Source organism: Hoplias malabaricus, chromosome 15 (genome assembly GCF_029633855.1).
Source record: "Hoplias malabaricus isolate fHopMal1 chromosome 15, fHopMal1.hap1, whole genome shotgun sequence".
Lineage (NCBI taxonomy): Eukaryota > Metazoa > Chordata > Actinopteri > Characiformes > Erythrinidae > Hoplias > Hoplias malabaricus.
The window spans coordinates 34,448,656-34,457,445 of record NC_089814.1 but is presented as its reverse complement, the minus strand read 5'-3'; the positions used below and the strand labels follow the sequence as shown (position 1 = coordinate 34,457,445).

The 8,790-nt window shown below is 37.8% G+C and overlaps 1 protein-coding gene across 2 annotated transcripts; it reads left to right on the top strand.

Moving 5' to 3' along the window:
• The first annotated feature begins 270 nt into the window (after window positions 1-270).
• On the top strand, window positions 271-7,356 carry psmb7 (proteasome 20S subunit beta 7). Of its 2 annotated transcripts, none has more exons than XM_066646237.1 (8): window positions 271-771; window positions 2,694-2,787; window positions 3,021-3,118; window positions 4,547-4,687; window positions 4,805-4,920; window positions 5,119-5,177; window positions 5,270-5,421; window positions 6,216-6,782. In XM_066646237.1, exons 1-8 carry the CDS (start codon window positions 710-712, stop codon window positions 6,244-6,246), a joined length of 753 nt encoding a protein of 250 aa, XP_066502334.1. In that variant the 5' UTR covers window positions 271-709; the 3' UTR covers window positions 6,247-6,782. The 2 variants fall into 2 exon arrangements, with proteins under 2 accessions (XP_066502334.1, XP_066502333.1); XM_066646236.1 differs by lacking the exon at window positions 6,216-6,782 and adding an exon at window positions 6,814-7,356 and having other exon boundaries at window positions 296-771.
• Window positions 7,357-8,790: the final 1,434 nt, after the last annotated feature.

The following is an 8,790-nucleotide window of genomic DNA, read 5'->3' as shown; positions in this document are numbered from 1 at the left end:
GTGGCATTTTGTCTAAAATCCTGTCTAAAATCCTAAAAACACTAGTGGACCTCCAACTTTGCCCTCAGTGGGCCAACAGTCTCCATCTCCTTTCTATCAGGGTCTTGATAAAGAAAAAGGCATAGAAATTAATTACAAAGCAGTGTGTGATGGACTTTGATGAGTGCAACCAGAGAGGCTGATTTAACACAGTTTAATCCTCTCTCACTTTTAAAGAAAAGGCATTAATACAAGATACAAGATTAATACAAGTTAACGCTTAGGATACGAAATGGGACAAAACCTAGCGACAACTTAAGGAATGGGGGATTTGTTTCTTATAAATAACTTTCACATATGTGATTCTGTAATTCTGAATAAAGGTGAGATTTTAGAGGTTTTGTTTCACGACCGGGGGGAGATTTAAAAATATTTTTTCGAGGCCTACATTTCTGGCTGACACTCACACACCAGGCGACATTTTACAGATCAACATATTCACCACCCTTCGATTCAAGAACGTGTTAAAGCGATAACGCTGTGTATGGTATGACCGGGTGTATTTTATTTAATATAACCTGGGACAGGATTCAACTACATTAAAATTATGTAAAAAGAGCTGTAGGGCTTAGTGTGAAATTTGGGACAGGACCCTCTCTAACTCACTACAGCAGTAAAGGACGCTCAATGCTGCACTTCCCGGAAACAGAGGCTCAGTGAGACTAAAGAAATGGCGACTGTGTCTGTGTGCCTGCCTCAGCGCGGAGGTTTCAGTTTCGAAAACAGTAAGAGGTGAGGAAAACGGATAAATAACTTATTCCATTTACATGTAGGGCTTCATATCTTGTTTGTCGAAGGAAAAGCGTTAGTTGTATCTGCTTATGAAAGGCGTAATTTAAGTGATTGTCTAAGTGACCACGGCCTGTGTGAATGACTCAGGAAATTTCATTGAATCTAAAACGCGGCGAGAATAATGCGGACTCTATTACTGTTACTGTTCACTTATTGGTGCGGGTTTATTTTACCAAGCGGTATATTTTTTCCGAGTGGTTAAGGTGTGTTCTACCTCGGCATTGTAGTTTTGTAGTTCAGATTAGCCGGTAACCTTTAGTAAACCGAAGTTGGCTCCGTTTTCTAATTGGCCATTCCACCTTAAACGTGCCTCAACTACGTTCAAGCGCTTGAAACTACTGCTATAGCTCCAGCGCCATTTAAGGAGGAACGGAGAATTAGGAGCTGAGTCATGAATCATTTGTTCCGCTACCGGCGGACTTTAGAAAATATTCTTTTAACTCCTATATATAATACATTTGACATGAATACATTTTATTAATTTAAATTTGTAATAAATATTTATAAGGGAACATTACAAAAACACCCTTAAACCACCGCCAGTAGAAAGACAGTCCTCTTAGTTGGTGCTAGCCACTTTTTTTTGACAGGTTTAAAGTTATTATTTAAAAGAATCCTTTTAGAATAAGAAACAAATATAAGTGTGGGGTAAATATATAGAAACTGGACAAACGAAAAAAGCTTTTGTTGTGATATTTTTACAAATTGGTTTGTAATATTTTCCATTTGTTTTTCTCAAGTGTGATTATAAATAAATACTTGGATCTAATCGCCTAGCGCTAATCGGGGTTAATAAGGCACAAATAAATATCTAAAAGGTCTAAAATGTCTTTATTTTACAGGCATTAAATTCAAAATAGCACATTTTAAATAAAATTCGGGTTTTATGTTTGTTTCTTCAATAAAAATGTATAGATATTTAGTGATTGGGTTTTTTTTGTTGCTGTTGTTGTTTTTAATACAAATAGTGAATAACCAAATTATTTTAAATATAAAAATACATTGACTGGATCATTTGGGGAAATTATTTGTTTTAAATTTTAAATACATTTTATCCTTAGTTACTTACATTTGATAAGGTCTGTTCTGACCAAAATACAGCTAAAGCTTTAAAGTGACCTACTCAGTGTCCATTTTATCAGCTCCACTGACGATACAGGTGAGATTTATGGTCCACCCATTAGAGCATAGTTCATATGTTTCATAGTTCATATGCATTTTTATCCCAGGTGAACATGTGGTGTTAGGTTATGGAGGATCAGTGTATGTATATCTTATTTACATATGTATTTATTTTATGTCATTGCTCAAAAAAACCCTTTGCAGACTTTTTTGACATAAACAATAACAGTCAACATTGGCAAGCCACTTGCCTGTATTTCGAAATGTATTTGCATGATTAAATTTCAGCCACTGAATTTGAATGATATAGATCTTAATGCAGGCTGTTTGGATTTCTTCGCTGCCAGATGGAATATATATATCTCAAAATAACAATTTTACAGGAGAAAGAAAACACATTCTTAAATTTCAGTGAAAGTAAATGTAAATATATTTAAATCCAAGTAATTTTGCAGCATTTCTATTGGTCCATTCACACGGTGCGTTCAACTGTTGTAGTAAACGGAACGTCCACAAACATGGAGATGCATGTTTTTATTTGTAAAGTGATGATTCATGTGCATTGTTAGAAAATGTATTAGAACTCTTGGAAGTATCGAGACATGCACATTTATTTGTCTTTAATGATGTGGGGCTTCGTTTATGAAAAGCAATCACAGTTCAAAGCATCAGTCAACAGTATGAAAATGTGTTTAAATAACAGTACTTTCCCAAACTGAATATATTAATTGTCTCTTTAGGAATGCTCTTATAGAAGCTAATCTTGAGAAGCTTGGGTGCAGTGTTCCTGCAGCTCGCAAAACTGGCACCACTATCTGTGGCGTTGTTTTTAAGGTGAAGCAGTTGGTTTTAAATAACAGTTTAAAATATAATCTTAATATTGAGTTTCATGTTCTGTTGGATTGTGTTTTGTTGGCATCGTTAAAGGTCCATTGTAAACTGTGAAGTGTATTTCATAATTGTGTGTGTGTGTATAAGGAATATTTAATTTCTAATTTGTAAAAATGTATTTTTTTATCGTTATACTCTACATTTTTTTTATTTTACTGTTTGTTTACATTGTTTAGGATGGAGTTGTGCTGGGAGCTGATACAAGAGCAACAGAAGGAATGGTTGTAGCAGATAAAAACTGCTCCAAGATTCACTACATCTCTCCCAATATTTAGTAAGAGAGACATACACACTTGTTTATCTGTGACATTTATGCTCTGTATTATGTTCTTACTTTGTTTTATGGCTTAAATTACTAAGAATTAAACCACAATCGCTGAAATGTGGTACAGTTTCTATTTGTTGGGTCACATTTGTTATGACTACACTGATGCACAGATTGAGAAAATTCACCAGAAGCATTTCATCTGTCCACTACGACGGAGTTTTAGGGCCACAGCGTTGGGAAAAAAAAAAAAAAAAGATTCCGTAACTAAAGTCAGAATTCCGAGGAAGCCTTATGCATGAATTATTTATTAAATGCATTCACACGACATGACGCAGCCCCTGACTGTAATGCATAAGACTTTAGTTTTTTGTACGAGTCCGAGCCGCAACGCGATGAAGCCTCGTGGGCACCTGGATCCATCATTTTCGTGATCATTAATTGTATCATGTGAAACTACCTGCCATGGGTTCATGCACCGATTCAGGGTTTAAACACTAATCACACTGTTGTCCTGATGTGGAAGAGAACTGGGTGTTTATTCCTGAAATCTATACCATAGCATAACTTAAGCAACACACTGCATTTCACAGTTACACTGTGTCTGCTCCATTATATGCAGCGAATTATTCAGAGATTTTTTTCTCAGAATTATTGAGTTTTTTTTTCTCGGAATTCTGACTTTAATCTTGGAATCTTTTTTTTTTTTTTTTTTTAAAGCTGTGGCCCTAAAACTCTGTCGTAGTCCACAGCACTCAGTAGTAGATTAACTGATATATTTAAAGGGTAGTTCCGCTAGAGTGGAAGATACATAAGACATTTTAATTATGGTTTAAACTAAAGTTTGAGCAATTCAGATTTCACCAAGAATTCTGACTACAAGAAATTATACCTTTTACACAGTGCACTCCATCTATTGTAGCAGACTTTGGAGACATGCAGTTGCTCAATGTTTTGCAGATCTTATCAAACCAATGAAAATACAGAGAAAGCACATTGAATCAACACTACCCCAAACATCTCTTTTTATTGGCCTTTTTTCTGTATTTCTTTTGTTGTATTTATTTATTCATAATTTAAAGTATGTCTACTTTAGGTTGAGAAAGTGCCTAGTATAGGCTTTTTTGGACTTTTCCTGGAATATTTTTTATTATTTTTTTTGTTTGTTTATTTTCTGTACTTCAACTACTGTGCATATAATAAATAAATAAATAAATAAAACACATTGATCACAATAACTAAATGGATCATGATAATGTTAAAGTGTCGTAATACAGCTCTTATCTAACAGTAGCACTAACCGTATAATTTAACAGTATAATCTAACAATATAATTGTTGCCAAGACCAGCAGCAAAATAATCTTTATCAACTGACAATCATCTGGATTGAGAAAAAGTAATTGCAAGTGTGTGTGTATTTGTATGTGTGTGTGTAGCTGTTGTGGAGCTGGCACTGCGGCAGACACTGAGATGACAACTCAGTTGATCTCGTCCAATCTAGAGCTGCACTCTCTCTCCACCAACCGTCTCCCAAGAGTGGCCACGGCGAACCGCATGCTCAAACAGATGCTCTTCAGGTGATCAGCAGCACATTCTTCTTTTCAGTTTCTCTCTCTGTGTTTACACTAGAACTGGGAGCTTTTGGTTTGGTTCTGTGATTGACTTTGTGTGTTCATCTTTGCGGTTGTTTGTAGGTATCAGGGCTATATCGGAGCTGCACTAGTGTTGGGTGGAGTGGACTGTAACGGACCGCACTTGTACAGCATCTATCCTCACGGCTCAACAGACAAGCTTCCCTATGTCACTATGGGTGGGTCTTTCTGGCTTGAACATGTACAGTTTTTAAACCAGACAACGCAGTTCCAGTGAGAGAGCACTTTTTACAAAACCCACATTCCCCTTACAGCTACTTACATCAGTAGTAGAACAGTACATTTCACCATGTTGTTTGTTTGACTGTGTGTTTATAAAGATATGTCATTTGTGTTTGTCTTGTTTGATTTGTCAGGTTCTGGCTCTCTGGCTGCGATGGCTGTTTTTGAAGATCGCTTCAAACCCAATATGGAGGTAAGTGTCACTTGAACTTCAACTTGAACGTGATTTGTCTACTCACAGTGAAACATTGTGAAGCTAATTGTGTGTGTGTCTGTGTGGGTTAGGAAGAAGAAGCCAAGCGCTTGGTGCGAGATGCGATAGCAGCTGGTATCTTTAACGACCTCGGCTCTGGAAGCAACATCGATCTGTGTGTGATCACCAAAGGCAATGTGGATTACCTGCGCCCCCATGATGAGGCTAACAAGAAGGGCATCAGGTCAGTATTTAGCATGCCGTAGATCACCCTACACTCACATATGGGGCTTTTCCACTACGTGGTACCTACTGTACTCTGATCTATTTGCATCTTGCTCCCTGATTGGTTTTCCACCCCCGCAGCTCCCCCTGAAATGTATCTGGTGTCATCTCAAAACCCTGTCTCTAAAGGGAACAGCAGGCTTTGGAAACCACAACAAAGGCAGCGGTAACATTAAGTGCCATTTATTATTGCGTGTTGGCATCTTGTTGTTTGGGACTGAACACAGCGCCGTCATCAGTTCCGACAGATCAGCAGTTTCTTACTCTCGCTGGATTTTGTCAGCCGCTGATCCAAGGAGCGCTTGAACCACTTCAAAAGACCGTGGCATAATTTTACAAGCTGCCGTTATGAGTCGGAGATTTTACAGATGGAGATTTGGTGCTGGATGTGTGCGTAGAGTGACGACTCTCTCTGGACAATCAGCGCTCTGCAAGGTTTACACGCCACGGTTAATCCCTACTCGGCTCGCTCTGAACCACGAGAGAGTTCTAAAAAAAGAACCAAGTTCCAGGAACATTTCTACTTGGTGGAAAAGTAGAGTAGGGTAGAGCAAGTACCATGCAGTGGAAAAGCAACAATAGTAAGCAGACTGTACTTACTGTGGTCTGTCTGTTTGGATGATCTTCATGCACATTGTTTGCAAGCTCTTAAAAGGAAATTCATACTTCCCTCGTATACTTGAATAAAGAGTTGTTACTGAGTTTGTGCTGAAAAAAATCTGACTAAACTTCCACTCCTTGTTCTGCATTAAGATTGGATGAGCATGACGGAGTTGCTGCGTGAGTAGATGTGTGTTTGCGTGTGTGAAACGTAGAGTGGATCTGTGGTGGTTTCCACACTCATCTCAATGGAGTTAACATTCATATTCTGCATTGAGATACGGAAACTGCTTGTTGTTAACCTTTTCTAACACCAATTCCAAATCAAATGTGCCCTTAATTCCTACACACTTTCTGCAGAAGTGCAGTCAGAGGAGGTGAAAGTGATAATTTGGCTTTAAAATGAAATACTAATGTTTTCTTCTTGTTCCAAATGGTGTAATTCAGCCAATGCCTTTTGAAGACATTTAGCACTGTGTACTTTTATAGCTATATACTAAAATAGACTGTTATTAGTCTATTTAGTATATAGCTTAATTGAAAATTTAGTATACCAGCCACCTTAGAAGTAGGGAAAAAAAAACAAAATTTGCTAAATATCACTTTAAGGGTTTGTTTGGAATTCTGCGGCGATGCGAGCGCATACTAAACTCACATTCTCACAGTTGTATTTCAGTTCCTTGGTCAGAGGAGATCTCCGTAGAGTCGTGTAACAGTGCTATAATCCTCTCATGCGCTTATCTTTCTACAGAACCGGTGACTACAAGTACAAGCGCGGCACCACAGGAGTCCTGACTAAAACGCTGGCTCCTCTCCAGCTGGAGGTGACGGAGGAGAGCGTGCAGACCATGGACACATCCTGAACTTCCTCCTTCATTCTTTCTCACCTCGTTTTTTCTCTTACTTGTATGGAGATGTTTTGTTTTCCAGTGTTTACAATAAAATCTGTTGTGAAGAGAAACCTGGGTGGTCATTTATGAGGCCTTAGACATGTTTAGGTATTAATTAAAAGGCCAAGTTAACACTGAGTTAATGTATTGTTTTACAGAATATTACCTACTGCTGCATCACATCCATCAGAATTAAGATTTTTGTTTGTTGTTTTTAACCGCATCCTCACTACAATACCCAGAATGCAATTCATATAACATGCAATCCCTGGGAATCCACCTATCCCACTGTGGATAACATCTGCTAAACAGGCTCCAAAAGGGGTAATGAAGAGGCTGATGGTCAGTTTCAGAGTAGTAATGTTAGTTCACGATTGTAATAAAAAAAATGTACATTTTTTTAAAATAAACTTAAGATGTTTCCTCACCATTTGCTTGGTCTCTGCGTGCTTGAAATTTCTCTCTCTCTCTCTCTCTCTCTCTCTCTCTCTCTCTCTCATGGCAGAGGCATCTGGAGTATTTTTACACAACGGAGAGAAATATCTCCAAATTCGGGAAACGGCTAGCACTAACTTCATTACCAAAAATGCTACAATTGAGTTTCTGTGGTAATTCAAACAGTGAATTAAAACACACACAACATTAAACTGCGGCCCAGTAAAAACGACCGTTAGCTTCCCTCAAACACAACGGTCCACCTTAAAAACGCGGAGCTTAGAGCAGTGTTGCCTTTAAAACAGGCTTATGTTGTTTCTGATATTGATTAGAGTTTAGAAACTATTTAAGAATTAGAACTATTACTAGATATTTTGAACCCCAACGTCTTTCTCATTATTATTATCTTGAGATAATGTTCTCATGAAAGTTTCAGTAAGAATATGTGAACATGCAATCCTCTCTCCATCCTGTAGGTGGCAGCAACCCCTCAGGCAGCAGTATTGTCAACACCGGCTCCAACGGTTTGTGGTTATTACTGGTTTAATTTTGTACCGAAATTATTGCTCCAGCTTTTCAAAAACTCCGAATATGTTCTGTCTGATATTTCGGAATTATTTGGATGTTGTTTTAATTGGTAGGTTGTTCCCTAAACACTTAGGACGCATCCAAATTTAACTGTTAAATTGTCCAGAAAGTTGTCATTCTTGAATCAAAACCAGTACCTCAGATTTGTGTAACCCTTCCTCTGAAGCCGTAGAAATAAATGTATTTGAGGGATAAAGCTGAACTTATGGTTACTGCTGCCATCTTCAGGACCAAGCGAGTTTTAATTTTTACTTAAAAGTAATTATATCAAGGCCATTATCCTAAAAATGTCATTGCCCAAGGCAGGCACTGCTCTGTCAAAAGTAAGCAGCTGAGGGATTAGGTTTTTTTCCCTCCCTAGTTTCTACCTGCTGCTGTATTGTGCGGTTGAATACCGCAGACAGTCATTTAGAAGCATTATCCTGTAATTAGAAACGACCAGAAAACCGTGAAGGACCTGCTCAATGACTTCTGTTATTATTAATGTGCTTTGAGTTTGACGTTTTCAGAAAGGTTTCATTTTCCAGCAGCTGTGTTGTCAGTTCTGTAAATATCGATGTGGTGAATGTGTCCCCATGCACCTGCTGAGATGTGATTATGGTGTGTTTCACTCTTACAGAAGAAGAGGCCTGTTTCCGGACTTAGAAATTATTATTGGATGGATTATTTTGGCGCAACATTCAACGTCATATTTCACCTCGTTTTACAGATTTTGATTTTGACCCAATTCGGAAATTGTTTAAAATATGACACACACAAATGTCTCCTTGGGGCTATTTTTTTTTTTACCATAAAGCAATATAAAAAATGTAAGG

Bases quoted from the DNA above. Each gene is read 5' to 3' on its own strand.
- psmb7 (XM_066646236.1), top strand. From the start codon at position 710: ATGGCGACTGTGTCTGTGTGCCTGCCTCAGCGCGGAGGTTTCAGTTTC. The intron at 2,788-3,020 runs GTGAAGCAGTTG...TACATTGTTTAG, and splicing joins TCTGTGGCGTTGTTTTTAAG to GATGGAGTTGTGCTGGGAGC. The intron at 5,422-6,813 runs GTCAGTATTTAG...ATCTTTCTACAG, and splicing joins GCTAACAAGAAGGGCATCAG to AACCGGTGACTACAAGTACA.